The sequence below is a fragment of the Esox lucius genome, chromosome 7 (assembly GCF_011004845.1).
Source record: "Esox lucius isolate fEsoLuc1 chromosome 7, fEsoLuc1.pri, whole genome shotgun sequence".
Classification (NCBI taxonomy): domain Eukaryota; kingdom Metazoa; phylum Chordata; class Actinopteri; order Esociformes; family Esocidae; genus Esox; species Esox lucius.
In genome coordinates this window covers 9,556,693-9,574,539 of record NC_047575.1, presented here as the reverse complement: position 1 = coordinate 9,574,539, position 17,847 = coordinate 9,556,693, and the positions used below count along the sequence as shown (strand labels likewise).

The window sequence follows — 17,847 nt, the reverse complement described above, 5'->3', positions numbered from 1 at the left end:
CAAAGACAGTCTAGCACTTTATTGAATAGAGATGAGTTTAAGAGGCCTGTCTAGTATTCACCTGTAAAATTCTCTAACATTCTGCTCCTTAAAACCATGCAAACGTCCACAGTATACGTGCTGTTCAGCATGACACAAACATGTTCGTAGACCAAGAAAACGAATGTGAATATGGCTTGATCTTATTACCCCTCCATATCCACTTCACTTCATAATAACGTCATGTTCTGCACCCTAAACCTCCTAACTTAAGCCCTCTTCCGATTGCCTGCCCTTTTGTCAGTTAGGAGCTGAATTTGAGCTGTAGCGTTGAAGTTGAGGGGTTAGCGAAGACCGCATTCATGCAGTTAAACACTGCGGATGTCAGCTCAATAGGGAGTTATCTTTGAATTCCAATCAAGAAATCTGCACCGCTTCTGCGATACAGCTTAAATTGAGCCCTTTGACTTGACCAGTTGAGGAAGGTCGGGTTGAGGAAGGTTTAAAGCAATGCTTAAGCCCGTTTATCTGTTATACACATTCATTCATTCTTCACCACGCTCCATTCACTGTCTCGGCCTGAACAAACACACACATTACGGACTACACCCTGAGATACAAATATAGAGACTATTAGTGACACCTGACCTGGCATTAACAACAACCTCACGGCTCAGTAAGACTGGACAGTTAGAGGAAACAAGCGACGTTGCACGCATCATCAGCACTCGCAAATAGCGTCTGACACCAAGTTACTTCCTTAAAGAACTTCAGTTTTATTGTTTCTTTCACCAAAACAAGAGTGACTACTTGAGGGAGGCATTGCTCCTAGAGCCTCGGTCAATGACAATAAAAAGCACTTTTTTTGGAAACCAAAAAAGGTCCTGAGACAAGATGACCTACTCGCAGTCTACAGTGGCCTGGTTAGGCCAAACAATGCAAATCATAAACTGTAGATTGTGATAAATATCAGGAATTCCTGATACTGAAACGGTTCATTATTTGCCCCCTTGCGGGCGTAGTTCTTGGTTGACATGACCGGACTAATGAAGTCCAGGACGTTGGAGCAAAGCCTCCCTGTTGTATGAGAACTCTTGAATTATTTTATTTTTTTCTCAGTGTATGGGGAGGGGCATAGTTGTGTGTGCAATGTATGTGGGGTACGTATGGGACAAGGTAAAAGGAAACTGAACAGGAAGGGGTCTGGGATTGTGTTTATAAGTCGCTCTCTCCGTACAGGGCGCTGGAGAATGAGATGTAGTCCAGGGCTCCTGGGGGCGCGTCGCCGCTGACGTACTTGGTCATCCGGCTGATGCAGTAGTCTGCCTGCTCTGGTGGGAGCTCCCTGCGCAGTTCCTCCACTGTGATGTATGTCTGGGAGGGCAAAGGTCAATAAAGGTCATCAGGGGTCACATCACAGACCGGAATCAGCGGCTCCGGAAAACTATGTCACAACTATGTCACTTGGCATGACAGAGTTGCCCAAAAGAAAAGGCGTTCGTCAACTCACCTTATCCGAGGCCAGGATTTTGAAGGAGGCCATGACCTGATCGGCGGTGTCCGTCTCGGCCGTCTCGCGGGTCATGAAGTCGATGAAGGCCTGGAAGGTGACCACGCCCGTGTTGTTGGAATCCACCAGGGTCATGATGCGGGCAAACTCCACCTCACCCTGTTCCACACGGTCGGAAACACAAGGGAGGAATGAAAAAACTATTGACACACAACGACGAAGAACTCGCCCAGAGGAGCCAACACTCGTCTACTGTCCCAAACTGACAGAATCCCAAATTCTGAAGCAGCTCCTCTCACCAGATCGTAACCCATGGAGATGAGACACGCCCGGAAGTCATCTGGATCCATCATGCCGTTTCTTTTCTGCAGTGGGAAACAAAACCAAGATCACAGAGTCACAGCGTCTGTATGTGAGGCTCCAAAGGGATGTGACGCTCCGTGTGACTCAGAGCTGAAGTTTCCTCATACCCTGTCGAAGTGGTTGAAGGAGGCCCTGAACTCGTTGAGCTGCTCCTGGCTGATGCCCTTGGCGTCGCGGGTCAGGATCTGGTTCTCCACCTCGTTGATTGTGCGGGCAATGGTTGTTAGCAGCTGCTCCCAGCCCACACGCACGTGCTGACAAGAGAACAGTACATGATTAGTATCTGAACAATGCACAAACCACTACTGACTGGGAGACAGAGACAGAGAGACTCTGTCTCAGAGGTGTAGTTGTGTTGTTGTAGGTTGTTTCACTCCTATGGTGTAGTTGTGTGTTGTTGTGTCATCTATATGGTTTATTTGTGTGTTGTGTTGTTGGGTGTAGTCAACTCCATGGTGTAGGTATGCGTTATTGTGTACCTCCATGGTGTAGTTGGGTGTTGTGTACCTCTATAGTGTAGAGGTGTGTTGTTCTGTAGTCGGGTGTTTTACCTCCATGGTATATTTGTGTGTTGTTCTGTAGTCGGGTGTTTTACCTCCATGGTATATTTGTGTGTTGTTCTGTAGTCGGGTGTTTTACCTCCATGGTATATTTGTGTGTTGTTCTGTAGTCGGGTGTTTTACCTCCATGGTATATTTGTGTGTTGTTCTGTAGTCGGGTGTTTTACCTCCATGGTATATTTGTGTGTTGTTCTGTAGTCGGGTGTTTTACCTCCATGGTATATTTGTGTGTTGTTCTGTAGTCGGGTGTTTTACCCCCATGGTATATTTGTGTGTTGTTCTGTAGTCGGGTGTTTTACCTCCATGGTATATTTGTGTGTTGTTCTGTAGTCGGGTGTTTTACCTCCATGGTATATTTGTGTGTTGTTCTGTAGTCGGGCGTTTTACCTCCATGGTATATTTGTGTGTTGTTCTGTAGTCGGGCGTTTTACCTCCATGGTATATTTGTGTGTTGTTCTGTAGTCAGGCGTTTTACCTCCATGGTATATTTGTGTGTTGTTCTGTAGTCGGGTGTTTTACCTCCATGGTATATTTGTGTGTTGTTCTGTAGTCGGGTGTTTTACCTCCATGGTATATTTGTGTGTTGTTCTGTAGTCGGGTGTTTTACCTCCATGGTATATTTGTGTGTTGTTCTGTAGTCAGGCGTTTTCTCACCTCCATAGTGTAGTTAGTGTGCTTGTTGTCGAAGATTAGGGACTCCTGGCTGAGCTGATGGTCTCCCTCCAGCTTGTCGATGTTGCTCTTGTAGTTAATGATATTCTGCTCATACTGCTTCAGGCTGCTCATCTGTTCCTCCAGGGAGCCAGCGATGTCCACAGACACATGGCTAATCTCCTACAAAGGGAAGTGGGAATGGTTAGAGGCACATGTACAGGGTACAATAACAGTTTTGATAATATGCAACATATTTCAAGTTAGCAGGGACTTTTATCTGAATATGTTTTATCATGCATGCATATAAGTTAAGAGTGGCCCCTGGAATCTAACCATCTATACTGGCTCTGAAAATGTCCTGCTGTCCTGATTTCAAGGGTCCTGGCTTTAATATAATCAATAAAAACAAATGTATCGCATAAAATGTGTGTTAACACGATTCTCGACTTGCTTATGGGGATTATCAACTGGAGATGTCAGCAGGACTGGGAGCTGAACGTTACTGTACCTCCATCTTGGTCTGGATCCAGGGTCCAATGATGTTGGCCTGGGCAGCAAACTGGCGCCTCAGCCTCTCATTGGACTGCTGCCTGGCTACCTCCTCCTGTAGCATCTGGTCCCTCAGAGGCACCAGGTGTTTCACCTGTACGCAGCAGAAAAAGGCCAAACAGTTGAAATACAAAGCTTCCACCTGCATCTCGATGTATCCTGAAGGTAGGAGACCACCGTTTTTAAACATGTCTGTGTCTACTCACAGCGTCCCACTTGTTGGTGATGTCCTGAGGGGAGAGCACGGTGTATGGGTTGATTCCGGACAGCTTGATGCCGTAGGTCTGAGCGATCTTCACAATCTCACCCTGGATGCCCATGGTGGTCATGCGCTCCTTGTCGGCCTCCGGCAGGGTGGCTTTGAACTGGTCGTGGGCTGTGATCAGACTCTGATGAGGGGCAGGGGGAGGAGGCAAAGAAGAGGATGAGCTGGGAAGAGCAAAGTGTAACGCAGAAGGAAGCATACAGCATCAAATCAAATCTGGACGTTCCAGGCGCGTTCTCGTTCTGTCACCCTCCGTTCGCCACCTACCTGGATCTCCTCAATGCTGTGTACAATGAACATGTCCTGCAGGTCTTCCATGGCTCCGTCCATCCAGTTGTTGAAGGGGGCTGCTCTCTTAGCAAACTCCAGGTACAGCTGGTCAATGGTCTCCCAAAGCTTCTCCACACGCTGAAATATAAACAGCGTCAACAGCTGAGAGCCAACTCATAGTCATACGGAAGTCGGGAATAAAAGGCTATCTGAGCCTTATATTGAGTAGAGTAGGTTAGACAGAGGTTAGACAGAGGTTTGGAAGGCACAGTTATGTGGAGGTGGGAAACAGGGTCATGTCATGTCTGTCTATCCATCCTTTAGGTTTGTTCGGTCTAGTCCATCCATCTGTTTGTGTTGGTCGGTCTGTCATGTCTGGTCCAGTCCGTCTCCAGGTTACCTCCAGTGAGTCCCTCCTCTTCTGGGTCAAGGTGCCCAGGTTGTCCCACTGGTCACAGATGCCCTGGCAGCGGGAGTTGATGGTGACAGCGTCATGGTAGTCCAGTTCACTAGGACATAACGAAACAGCAAGTTGGAGCTAAACTCCCCTCAGTCATATCAGGTCAAAAAGGTAAGGGCGATTGTCTTCCTTTTCATATACATTCTTTCATTGTCATTATCTTAATAATTCCCTCAGTCTTTTGTGCAGTCCCTCTTTCTCTCTCAGCCTCTATAGTTTTGTCCCTGTTTCTCTCCTTACTTAAGCTCCTGGGCGATGGCAGCGATCTGCTCTACTCTGTCCTGGTGGGCAGCCAGGTCACTCTCAAATGCTTCATGCTTCCTCATCAGAGCCCTGATCTCCATCAGAGAAGCGGACTCGTAGTCCTTCATTGACAGCAGTTCCTCCTTACCTGAAGGCCACAAAGACACAAACAGACTAAAACCCAGGTTGAAATCCATTACATCTTTCACAAAGTTTTTAACAGGGTTTTTACCTTCTTAACAAACAAAGTAGCTGGAGTAAAAGAAAAGCCTAAGTGGATTCCCCATATCTGGTTTTCAGGAGGAAAAGGTAGCTAGGTTGAATACACTGTATTCCACAAAACACGATGTTTTTCGTTTTACGCCGATGCCGTTGAGGCTGACAGAATCCATCCACTTGATTAAGAGTCTCCCTCCACCGTTTCCACTTCCGTCCCCCATACCTGCGGTCCAGGACTCGTGCAGGGAACACTTCTGCTTGAACTTCTCGGCCAGGTGATCCAGTCTCTCCAGGCGTCTGATCTCGGTGAGCAGCCACTCCTCGTAGCCCTTCTCCACCTGCTCCAGACCCTTCCAGGCGTTGGCTATGTCCTGAGAGGAGATGAGTCCAACACATAAACGGGGCTTGGTGAACGAAACAAAAAACAGCAGTGGATGACGGGGTGGGGTTAAAGTCAGGGGGTGAGGGGTGACAGGAAGACGTACCGACACCATCTTGCCCTCAGAGGGCATGAAGGCGGGCCTGTTGCTCAGCCTCAGCTTGGTCTGCAGGGTGTTGAAGTTGATCTCCAGCTGGCACTTCTCCTGCACCTTGGGGGGCTTGTGGACGCGACGGTAGTCCCTGAAGTCCTCCAGCTTCTGCTGCATGGCGCGCATGCTCTGCTCTGCCACGCGGTTCTCCAGCCAGGGGATTGTGCGGCGGATCCACTCCAGGAGCTGAGTCGACAGGGGAGGGAGGGATGCGCACAACCAATCAGTTTCAACACAGCGCCGTTATCTCCAATGAGGCGAGCGCGGCGAGATGTTGTGAGCGCCTACACACCTCACTGGCGAGCTTCTCATACTCCTGCATCAGCTTCTCGTTCTCCTGGTTCACGGCCAGAACCTTGCAGATCCTATTGGCGGCTGTCTCGGCCTAGGATGCAACAGAAGTTGGATGACGAGGCTGGATCAGGAAAGGGTAAAGTTACGTAGAGCGGTGCTCAGTGGAGAAGCCTCACCTGCTCTGCTCCAGCAAAAGCGTGATAGAAACAGGACACGTAGGTCATGATGGCTTTCTCGTCGGGCTTTGGGGTGTTCACAATATCTGAAATGGAAAGAAAGAATTAAAACAATTGCCATAGATATCCAAATCAGACAGTATTCCTAGAAGCTGTTTATATACAGTACAACTGTGTAGGGTTGATTAGTTGATTCCTGTACAGTAGGTGGTTCACCTTCTGCATCCAACATTTTGGGGATGTCAAGGTACTTCTCTGCCACCTCGAAGGCAGTGTTGAGGTTGCCAATGGGGTCATCCTAAAGAGAGGGGAGACATGAGTAAGGAGGTACATATTAGCAGCAGTTGCAGCAGACAGGATGCACTTGCAGCCATGCTAAATTGAAAAGCAAGCACTGTTACCATTTACCACAATAAAACTGGAACATGGTTTGCTCAAAAGAAATGATACATAGTTTTTCTTCCTGACAATAGAGAATTACATAGATTTTTTGCTAGCTTTGGCAGAAGTTAGCTTAAGTTTACTGGCTGTTTTTCTTCAGTCATGGACATCTTCAAGGACAATCTAAACATCTAACATCAAAAAAGTGAAAATGTTCCTTTAAATCTTTGTTCCATTGCATGTCGTAACAATAAACCACATTTTACTTATATGAAGAGTGAAATCATAATTCAGCTAAAATATTAAGTTATCGCAGTAGTCCATTACACATTTAAATCACACCTGAAGTCAAACCATGCATTACTGACAAAATGTTAGTAATTTCATCATAAAGATGATGCTGAACTATTTCAGCAGGCCTTAGGAATGTCAATTGATTAAAAAGAAAATTCAATAATGAAATTATTATTATTGCTATTGTTTTTGCATGTCTTAAGAGGAACGGTCTGTCACTAATGTTAGCTATAGTTCAGTTCTCCACAGTTCCTCTATCCTCACCACTGTTCAAAGACAAACAAAGAACCTACAGAAGAACCATAAATACTAAGAATATTATACTAAGATATGTCACAAAGATTCAGATTGGACTTGGAATGTGGACAGCTGTCTGTGGGTAAAACATTATTGTGGGCTGTTTGAGTGACGTTTTTCTAGACAAATGGATGAGAGAGCCTGGCTGAAATTGGACAAGGGAATTGACGATCAATCATGCAGGGAGATGGGTGGCCGCAGGGACAGCACCTTGCGCAGTTTGGAGTAGTCAATGAGGTCAGGTCTGTGTCTGTGGATGAGGGCGCACAGAGCCAGGCCATCCTTCCAACTGAGACACAGACCCAGAAACAAGTACAGGGAGAGAGATGGATGGAGAGAATAATACACAAATCAATCAGAAATGTGTGAAGGGGAGAAACAGAAAATATTTAACAGTGAAAAGATGAGATGAAGAACAGGACAATGTCCTGTAACAACTAAGCAAAACGTGATAATTCAGGATTAAAACTATCAATTCAGATATCAATGGCTGCAGAACTGATGTGATACAGTGTGTTGTGAGATGTCATCTACATGACCAGAAGAGGGCAGTGGCCGCTCACCTGATGTGGAAGTTCTGCACATTGACATTCCTGTAGGGGGCAGTCTTCCTCTGGCACCACAGCAACAGACCCTCCTTAGCAGAAGTCTCTGCACACACACGATGACGCAAGTTAGGAGGTTAGAATAAATCTATTTATATTTAGTTAGATTTTTTTTAAGCCCTTCGTAGGATAGGAAGAAAAAACTAACCAGAACAAACCCCTGTTCAATTGGTGGCACGTAAACATGAACTAGGAGTTGGAAAGGTGCCCTTAAAAAGGGCAATGCTGTTTGTGTTTAAGGAAACTCACCCTCCACAGAGATGTCCTGGATGGCAAAACGGAGAATGATGGTCCAGATCATGCCCAGGGTCATCTTCACATTACCGTCCACGATCTCTGCAGTGGACGGGGTGAGTTGGCAGGATAGAGACATGACATTTCAAAACACATTTACACAAAACTGTACGCAGCAAACAGAGTCATTTGAGAAGATATGCAGTTGGGCAGTCTAGAAGGGAAATGCTGTCCTGTCTGGTCTTCCTCTGAAAAACTACAATGAATTCAGAAATGCAGCAGCATGTGCGCCAGCATTAGAAGGAAAGCACACATAACACCTATTTGAAAGTCCCAGCATTGGTTGTCTGTTAGTTTGAGAATAAGGTTGATTTTGAAAAGCTTTACATGGCCTTACTGAGGCCATCCATGTCTATGCACCTGATTAGTTAAGATCTTAAAATATCAGAATCTAAACACTTAAGCCTGACTACAACCCCAATGGTCTTTGCTCTTTGGAACAACTGGAGAGTGGTGTAGCCCCAGAGACCATAGACATTTTAATTAGAATGTACAGTATCTCGCAAAAGGGAGTACACCCCTCACATTTTTTGCAAATATTTGATTATACCTTTTCATGTGACAACACTGTGGAAATGACACTTTGCTACAATGTAAAGTAGTGAGTGTACAGCTTGTATAACAGTGTACATTTGCTGTCCCCTCAAAATAACACAACACACAGCCATTAATGGCTAAACCGCTGGCAACAAAAGTGAGTACACCCCTAAGTGAAAATGTCCAAATTGGGCCCAATTAGCCATTTACCCTCCCGGTGTCATGTGACTTGTTAGTGTTACAAGGTCTCAGGTGTGAATGGAGAGCAGGTGTGTGACATTTGGTGTTATCGCTCTCACACTCTCTCATACTGGTCACTGGAAGTTCAACATGGCATCTGATTGCAAAGAACTCTCTGAGGATCTGAAAAAAATAATAGTGGCTCTACATAAAGATGGCCTAGGCTATAAGAAGACTGCCAAGACCCTGAAACTGAGCTGCAGCACGGTGGCCAAGACCATACAGTGGTTTAACAGGACAGGTTACACTCAGAACAGGCCTCGCCATAGTTGACCAAAGAAGTTGAGTGCATGTGCTCAGCGTCATATCCAGAGGATGTCTTTGGGAAAGAGATGTATGAGTGCTGCCAGCATTGCTGCAGAGGTTGAAGGGGTTGGGGTTCAGCCTGTCAGTGCTCAGACCATACGGCGCACACTGCATCAAATTGGTCTGCATGGAAGCCTCTTCTAAAGATGATGCACAAGAAAGCCCGCAAACAGTTTGCTGAAGACAAGCAGACTAAGGACATGGATTACTGGACCCATGTCCTGTGGTCTGATGAGACCAAGATAAACTTATTTGGTTCAAATGGTGTCAAGCGTGTGTGGCAGCAACCAGGTGAGGAGTACAAAGACAAGTGTGTCTTGCCTACAGTCAAGCATGGTGGTGGGAGTGTCATGGTCTGGGGCTGCATTAGTGCTGCCGGCACTGGGGAGCCACAGTTCATTGAGGGAACCATGAATGCCATGGGGAGTGGCAGTATTCCAACATGATAACGACCCCAAACACACTTCCAAGACGACCACTGCCTTGCTAAAGAAGCTGAGGGTAAAGTTGATGGACTGGCCAAGCATGTCTCCAGACCTAAACCCTATTGAGCATCTGTGGGGCATCCTCAAATGGAAGGTGGAGGAGCACAAGGTCTCCAACATCCACCAGCTCTGTGATGTCGTCATGGAGGAGTGGAAGAGGACCCCAGTGGCAACCTGTGAAGCTCTGGGCAACTCCATGCCCAAGAGGGTTAAGGCAGTGGTGGAAAATAATGGTGGCCACACAAAATATTGACACTTTGGGCCCAATTTGGACATTTTCACTTAGGGGTGTACTCACTTTTGTTGCCAGCGGTTTAGACATCAATGGCTGTGCGTTGTGTTATTTTGAGGGGACAGCAAATGTACACTGTTATACAAGCTGTACACTCACTACTTTACATTGCAGCAGCGTGTCATTTCTTCAATGTTGTCACATGAAAAGTTTAAATCAAATATTTACAAAAATGTGAGGGGTGTACTCAGTTCTGTGAGATACTGTACCTTTTTTAGCCATTTGGAGTGAGACAGGGAGTGAGACATGTGCTCCGAAGCACCTAAATCTAATTCCTTCTTGGTCTCGTCACATTCCTTGCTCAACGAGGAACCGCTTGCGGGCACCTTCATGCTCGGTGGAGACACGCAACGCCATATGCAAGACCCCCTGCCTTGTTGGTATGCAGGGAACTGGATTCAGCCTTCTGGCTGCAATGACAGCGAGGCAGTGGCCTAACCACTGCATCATAGATACATTCATTCCAAGGTTTTGGGGTTTCTTACCCTCAGCACCAATGGACACCAGCTTGACTCCCTTGCTACAGATGAAATCCAGGGCCTTGTTCACGTTGGCGATTTTGTGAAAACGCATTTTTCCTTTGTCTGGCCTGGGAAGCCTTTCACCTGCATATTCACAAATACACAACGCAGACAGGTTAATCATTATTAATGAAGGGATGTTGTGACATGTGTTCAGACGAGGAGAGAGTTATGAAGTTCTGTGCTCAACAGTATATGTCCTCTGCTTGTGGGCTCCATCTACCTGAAATGACCTCCAGCAACAACATGAGTTTAAGTCCATTCCTGAAATCCTCCTCGATGTTCTCAATCTGTGTGCCTGCTTTACGAAGGTGAGAGTTGCACCAGGCGGTGAAGGTCTAACAGAGAGAGAAAGATAATGCAGAAATGTTGATAAAATGGTTTGACTTCAAACTCCTTTAACAGGTTAGCGTCTTTAGGATTTTCAGGGGTTGCAAGGTTTTAAAATGTCTGGACGTCAATGAAATTGAGATATAAATCATAACCTGGAAATAACCAGAAAATCCATTATCTCAACCAGGATGTCTTGAAAGTTAGTTGATAGATCTGATTTACCACCGATCCTAATTATGTTACAACAAAGTGCAGTACAAAATACCTGCATGTAACTCTGTTGTATCCACTTTAGACTATGTGGATCACCTTCCAGTATAATCCTCAGGGCAACATTAGCTTTTCAAACAGCTACTAACATTATGCAATTAGCCCTTTCGTTATCAGTGTGATTACAGAAAGACAGTAAAATTATACTGTATGGCCATTTATTTCTGAGTATGGTATAGCCTTATTTTCTAAGACTGAAAAAGCTTTCACATATCATATTGAACATATCATATTTCATAGATGCTACAGAAGTTATATACCACGGAGATGCAATCCAGCAGAGTGGACACAACCAAAACCGAAGCTGCGGGATGTTGTGACAATCACTCTTGTTTGTAATTTCCTATGTGCTTAAGAAATGGCTGAAAAAGCACAGTGTGCTTCCTAAAACTGAGAGATAGAGAGAGAGAGAGATAGAGAGAGAGAGGGAGAGACTGAAGAATGCTCAGGCCCAATGTAATTTGATGTAAGGCTGGAAGAGGAGCCTCTTCCGCGGCAGGTGTCCACCCCTCAAATCACCCCCTACTGCCACAGATGCCTGGATTTAGACCGTGTGGGGGGAGGGAGGCTAAGGCGAAGGAGTAGGGTTCGGAGGAGGTAGGAGGAGGCTATATTGGGCAGCTATAGGACACCAGGGGACAGCTGACAGCGGAGCATTCCTGAAGCAGACATTCTCAACAACAGTGCGGGGAAAGGGAATGCTGGGAAAAAGAGAGAGGGTGAGATTTATTGAACAAATCCAGAATCTCAGTAATATCTTTATCCTGCCCACGGGAGGTTCACCTTTATTATCAGCAGGAGGCAGCGATCACTCCTGTAAAACCCCACTATGACCTCTGAATACATTGACATAATGAAATACCTCTGTGTGTAATTTGACAGACTAACTTATTCACATGGTCTGATCATTATCTTAATAATAAAATAAAAAAGATTGTTTCATCTATTCGTAAAATATGTTACTTGTATTTAAAAAAACGCACAAGGACTTTGAAGGGAACGATAACAGGAGAAGAACAGGAATGCAACAAGAAGCTGGATGCATAATGCATTTCAAAATATACATAGATACTGTACCAGTTCAAGTGAATGGGTGTATCCAATGTTTTGACTGCTACTGTACAATGCACATGAAGCTGAATCTCAAACAAGCCCATAACACATACGTCATAATGACCTGTCTCTAAACCTGAACCACTATGAATGGATTCACTGTGGATAAATTACTACACAAGCACGCCACACCATTGTGTAATTGACCAAAGCATTCTCTACCTCTACCAAGACATGATTTTAACTCTATGGTTGGATAGTGTTAAACAACATCCAGGCAAAATATTTTTTTAGATACATGCTAACTGAGCATTGAAGCAAATAAACTTCGCCTGAGGCAGTCAGTTAGGGCTATAGCTTTTTCTAAAGTATTATCTCAAGGTGGCGATCATTGTGAAGTCCTTCTGGCTGCATAATATCAGGAATCCTGCCATGTCATCCTTTCAACTCTCTGTCATTGCTTGCGAAGCTGAGCCCGGCACTCCCAGGGAGATTTGGGAGACCAAGGCCCTGGCACTGTGATTAGTCCCTTCACAGGTACACACACCTGAGTAACAGATCCATCTGGCAGGGTCACACCAGCTCTGTAATAACTATTACATTTAGCAGGCGGAGAATGTGGGGCCTGCGTCTTTGTGGCTCTCAACCATTATTTGGGATTAAGACAAGTGGCACCTCAGAAGCCTGAGAGATTACAGAAAACAGACAGGCATTTACCTGTAAAAACACAGACACTCTCAAAGAAAAGAAGCATAAACAAACACTCCTGAATATCTAGGAATGCTGGACTCATCATATAAAGGCAAACTCAATACACTTTTAAGACTCCACTTTAGCAAAAATACTAAACCCAAAGGCATAGCTCACATAATGTAAGAAATAAGGACATTGATGTATCACTGGAAATGTATTTATGCAGGCCTATGAACCACCAGCATCTTCACAACAACCGGTTAGCCCTGGTGGAGTTGCTGGCATAGGTTTATATAATAAACAGTCGGTTACCGAAATGTTTCTGCTTGTATTGCTTCGCCAGGGCTACTCTAATCCACAACCCTCCGTTGTCAGTGACCACGATGGCCACAACCACAAAAGATGACACCTTACACTGTCCTCTCCTCGTCAAAGGCTTTGGCTGAAGCTGTGACCAGGTTGAGCGCAAACCAACTGCTTCCACCACTGGAGATGAAAGTGTAGCCATCTGAAGCAACCAATCTGAAGCACAAAACGATCCCGTCAAATTATAGGATCAATTCAATTAATTCCACAGCGGTTTTTCTTAAAAATATAATAGATTGACTGTATTGAAGTCAACAGTATGGAATTGACTGTATTGGTGCCAACTCCATAGCAGTTATTGTACATTACCTAAACTTATTTTCACATCTATTACCCTGGGAACTGGTAATGAAGGTGTTAAGCAGAAAGTGTGCCTCGAAAATTGGTTTGATTAAAGCAATAAGGGGTTACGTGTAGTGTAATCTCAGAAAAAAGAATTAGGGCATCCCAAAGCAGGCAAAATCATGCCTATTGTCAGTTCATTACAGGCATGGTATGATCTGCTAAATGGTTATATTTCCTGTTCCACACCATGTATTCAATATATTTAGTCCACATAACATGTAATAAACACATTAAATACAGGATGTTTAGCACCAAATAACTATCAAAATACAAGTGACATCCTGTTTTCATCTCCATATTGGAAATACCATTTCTAAAAACCTGGGAAGGGCAGCAGCCCCCACGGTTAGAATGATAATCTACACATTTATACTTTACAAAACAATATTGTGTAGAATGGCTTTCCCTCTTGCTGAAAACAGCATTAATGTAAGGTAGAATTGAGGCTAAATTGGGAGAATTTGCTTCAGGGTTTTACCAAGATTAAAAGCCTAACAAAGGTAGCTTGAGTTATTACACTCTTTGTGTAATAAGTTGGTGATAGCCTGGTCCCAGAGCTGTTTGTGCTATCTACTTTGTAATGACTTATAACCTGTCAACTAGTGTGGCGTCAGCTCGTTGAGTTGTTTAAATGCCTCTACATGCATACATTTGAGAGGGTTGCAGAAACTCATGGCCTATTAATAACTGCTACGGGCTAACATCATCAGCATAATTTATAGGCTTTCTGGTGTTGAACGTACAGTCTTATAAGACTGATTGAGGTTTACAGTTAAGGATGATGCAACATTGTATAGATTGAAAGATAAAAATAAATGCCTACGTGAACAAACATATCAACCTGGTTAACCCAGCCTGGTTTGCTTGGCTTATTTGAACAGCATCTGTAACAGCATCAGTAGTATTGAAACTGTACAGCTTAAGTTCGTTGTCCTCCACTTCCAGCATATTAGATAGAAAACAAACAGAAACAACAGTTATACATTTAGGCATTTAAAGTCAAAATCAAACCTAATCATTGTATGAGACAATGGGAATGCATGACTGAGGAACCAATTACAACCCTGGCAGAGGATGACCTTTACTGAAAATGCCAAGGACTAATTATTATTTAGGTCCCTTTTCCCCAAATCTAACCACTAGCCCTTTTTAAAGTGAAAATACAATAGTTGTACTAATTACATCATTGTGACCCACTCGCTAAGATGTGAACCCTCCACTACCTCATTTGTTTAAAGACAGTTTCCCTTACACTAGACATCTAATTTGATGAGAATTAATTATATATTTATCATAAAGATTTTTTCCCCCTGAATTGGACAGATTTTCTCAACTGAATATTGTGGACATTTATTAATATTCTGACTCTTTATTAAACCCAAACTATTTGGGTAACTCTTTGCAAAGAGAGTCGATTTATTGCACTTCAAGTAACTATACTGGTCACATCACTTACCAATCATAATTATAAAGCCATCCTCACACGACTGAATTTAAGGTGAACCACGCTGGGGAAGAGCAATTTATATAAATAGGGTTAATACTATTTTGCATTTCCCATCTTATGTCACCAAATCAACCTTAACCCAATGACCTCACCGCGTCCTGAGATCTCAGTTCCACTCTACCTAGATGGATCCGGAATTTAGCTGAATAGAAATACCTGCCTCACTTTAACTCCTGACACCGATAATACCTCCCCGACTAAGCCCACCCCCACTCCCCCCCACAGTGGCCTACTGGGCCACACCGCGCAGTTTATAGAAGCTGCCCTACATGGACACCTCTTCTGGAATAGCAACTGCCATTTGATCACACACACAGCTTTCTGAGACCCCCATTTCTCACTCCCTTGCTTGTTTGCTCGCTCTCCTCAAGATTCTGCCACCATAATTTCTTGGTCTCCATTAGCGACGAGTTGTACCTTAATTCACAGGTTCCTCTTTCAGAATACAGGTGCAAATGGAAAACCCTTTAAATGTAGGACTCAGGTCAATACATTGAATGACTTAGTAGTTAGAGCTGCAGTCAGCCTCAGGAAAACAATAAATGGATATAATCCAGGGATGAATCTACTGTTATTATAATTTCTAAAATAGATCATGTTGAAGATAGGAAGCTTTATCTGTCATGATTGGCTGTAGTTCATCACAAACCTGAATTAAAACTGGGACAGGACCACACAAAATCGTGAATTGCATTTCATCCCACTTTATCAGGGTGTTAAGATTTTCTCTGACCATGAGGTGGCATGAAAGGCCAATGGATAACCGCGCATTAAGACACTGAGAAGGAAAGGGGAAGGGTTACATGCAGGTAAGTCCATGTAGCATTTAGTGGACTTGAAAACAGCTGTTGGTTGATGTGCTGGAAAATAAGTGGCAGGAACTTATTAAAATGAGTTTGAAGTGGCTCGTACGGGTCTGACAAACATTAATTTGGCTAAATGAATCAATTTCCGGGTATTAGTCAACATATTGTGAGATAGTCATATATTGCAATACTTTTGCAGATGCTTGGTGAGCTGAGGATGACTTGACAATATCTCTCTTTCTCTCTGACACCGAGGCGGTCAACTGTGAACCACTAATGCAGTGGGGTAACACTGGTTTATTTCATAGCGAGATTAACAAAACAATCAAGCAACTGGTGGATTTTTAAAGAGCAGATCTTTGGTTGTTAGGGAGCATAGACCGGAGAGCCATACATCATGAACCATAAATCTAAGAGAATAATAGTGTAGATTTAAATACTTAGTACAACCGCACAAGAGAGTGAAGAGTCGTTGGACACAAATCTAATTTATTTTGGCAGGTAAATACAGTACGCTAAAAACAAATAGTAAAAGGTTGATCACATTCTTAGCGTTATTAGCCAAGAGGGTTTTGAGTATGGTGTGAACATCCCAAACTTTCAATAAACTCCTTAGGTTTCCAGAAGTCCTGGTTGGAGGATTCGGGATTTACATCATATTCCCTCCTAACTCCAGGATCTATCAAGCAGGATTTTGGAAACACATGGTAAAACATAGAAAATGATACATTTTCCAAGCATGATTCTGGGTGCTGAGATGAATGCATTTCTTCTGATCAATCTGGTAACACCACTGACAGTAAGCAACCAACAAGGAAATTATCATGATAATGCCATTGGCAAATGTGAATAAAGTCTGTCTGCATTGACATGCTGGATGCACTCCAAAATCCTGAGTTCAGCATGGTAATTGATCCAGAGCATTATTTAAGGCCTATTCCTTGTGATACTGACACAATTTAATGGCCTGCAGACACACACAGCGCAGTGTATTTTTTGTAATCTAGAGCAGTGATTCCCAAACTCTTTCTGTTGCAGAACCAGTAACAGAAGTTTGCCCTGCACAAGGTACTCCTGAAGTACACACGCATCGTGCATTCAAAGTCTAAGCTTATGGTCTTTTTTTCTCTGGTACCAGCTGGAGTAAGCACCTCTGATGTAGAGGTTATTCAGAAGATTAACGGCTCTTATTAGAAGAGCCTGGACAGTCATGGTGCTCCTATAAAGCCCAGAGAATGATGAACAAGCAGAGCGCTTGCAGTTGCAATGGGATAGATGGGCTGTAGGAACATCATATAATGCGCGAGGGGGCGGGTCAAGTATTAATAGGTGATTAGTCTATTTGGGGGTCTGAAAAGCAACAAGCTCTCCTGCCACTTCTACGTTTCCCTGTCTTGGCGTTGCCATCTGTTGCGGTCTCTCACTCTATAGCGGTCTCTGCAAGACTTGCATTTGAGCCAACTACCTACACGCTGATGAAAAACCAGGCTTGGCTATTCCGATCAGATAGACAGTAGGATGGCGTTGACTATGAGCAGGGCGGCATACATAAATGTGCAATTACAAATCATGATCACAAAATCAAGCCAGTGAATGACTGAACTGTAACGAATTACTGTAGATTCAAATCTGATTCAAGCAGATTCCTTTCACCCAGTCGGTCGAGGCTCTAACTACACATGCACATGTTACTGTGCCGGGAGCATGTAATCATATAAATCGATTGACAACTAATTCATATTACAGACCATAGGATAGAAAGAAATCCCTATCAATAGTAGGTGGTAAGTGTAGTTTGCCATAATGGTGTGCAAATTTGCTTGGAAAGTTTTACGGGGTCTTTTTAATATAAAATTCTATAGGTAGGCCTAATGTATATTACCTTGCGCTGCTGTTTCTCCCAGGCGGGGTCCAACAGAAGGTCCCTATCCCAATCATCCTCTTGGCTGTAGACTTGCTCCGAAGTCATCGTGTAGGTGGCATATTGCACCTGCGTTTCGATTGCTGTCATATCACGTTCTCCTTTGGGAGAGGCTTATCCCCCGACCTTATCAATTAAATTTGCACCTTTCAATTCAACATACACGCCCTAACCAGTCAACTCCAAAGCCCGCAAACTTGTAGGGACACTTAGTGGCAGAGAAAGCTGC

General features: G+C 44.1%; 1 protein-coding gene across 1 annotated transcript; it reads right to left on the bottom strand.

The window, feature by feature from the left end:
- Positions 1-1,194: 1,194 nt before the first annotated feature.
- Positions 1,195-17,708, bottom strand: actn3a (actinin alpha 3a). Its single transcript, XM_010903682.2, has 21 exons — positions 17,580-17,708; positions 10,548-10,662; positions 10,289-10,408; positions 7,899-7,985; positions 7,608-7,695; positions 7,255-7,333; positions 6,289-6,370; positions 6,073-6,158; positions 5,895-5,987; positions 5,558-5,788; positions 5,296-5,443; positions 4,851-5,001; positions 4,551-4,659; positions 4,148-4,288; positions 3,822-4,004; positions 3,575-3,709; positions 3,067-3,246; positions 1,960-2,106; positions 1,789-1,854; positions 1,490-1,648; positions 1,195-1,353 (listed from the first exon to the last, which is right to left on the bottom strand). Exons 1-21 carry the CDS (start codon positions 17,706-17,708, stop codon positions 1,195-1,197), a joined length of 2,688 nt encoding a protein of 895 aa, XP_010901984.1.
- Positions 17,709-17,847: the final 139 nt, after the last annotated feature.

Coding starts and splice junctions, on each gene's coding strand:
- actn3a (XM_010903682.2), bottom strand. CDS start 17,708: ATGACAGCAATCGAAACGCAGGTGCAATATGCCACCTACACGATGACT. Junction 10,409..10,547: donor GTTGCTGGAGGTCATTTCAG/GTAGATGGAGCC, acceptor GTGAATATGCAG/GTGAAAGGCTTCCCAGGCCA. Junction 6,371..7,254: donor ACTACTCCAAACTGCGCAAG/GTGCTGTCCCTG, acceptor CCCTCTCTTTAG/GATGACCCCATTGGCAACCT.